At 37.0% G+C, this 378-nt stretch overlaps 1 protein-coding gene across 1 annotated transcript in view; it reads right to left on the bottom strand.

Annotated features, from left to right (window-relative positions):
• Positions 1 to 164: 164 nt before the first annotated feature.
• Positions 165 to 378, bottom strand: part of AKAP6 (A kinase (PRKA) anchor protein 6) — a 226514-nt gene continuing 226300 nt past the window's right edge. Inside the window, exon 14 of the mRNA XM_010574289.1 lies at positions 165 to 375. Coding sequence (XP_010572591.1) covers positions 165 to 375 — 211 coding nt within the window. The remainder of the gene's footprint in view (positions 376 to 378) is intronic.

Here is a 378-nt window from a genome sequence, read left to right as displayed (position 1 = left end):
ACTGTCATAAAACAGAAGCCTGGATGGTGATTAATCTCCATTCATTGTACAAAAATGTAAAAAAAAAAAGGGGGGAGCAAAAAAAGGTTAAAAAAAAGAATGTGCAACTTGCAGAGTACATACCTGTTTTTAGGATAATGTATGTGCCTGGAGAGAGTTACATTCTATCTGTGCATATTTATATGTCTTTCCTTATGAAGATTAAGGAGATTTTCTTCACAAGTAAGAGTTTTACTGTTCTGATGCAAAGCATCCTTCTTCTGTGAATGGCCAGGCTTTAACTGAAACTCTATAGCTGAAGCCTCTTCAGAAGCAGCAACACATCCTTTGGGCTCTTCAGATCCAGGTGATTCTCCTGTACTACTCTTTTTAGTGCTA

Source organism: Haliaeetus leucocephalus, unplaced genomic scaffold (genome assembly GCF_000737465.1).
Source record: "Haliaeetus leucocephalus isolate CR32 unplaced genomic scaffold, Haliaeetus_leucocephalus-4.0 Scaffold417, whole genome shotgun sequence".
Lineage (NCBI taxonomy): Eukaryota > Metazoa > Chordata > Aves > Accipitriformes > Accipitridae > Haliaeetus > Haliaeetus leucocephalus.
This window is presented reverse-complemented; position numbering and strand designations above follow the sequence as displayed.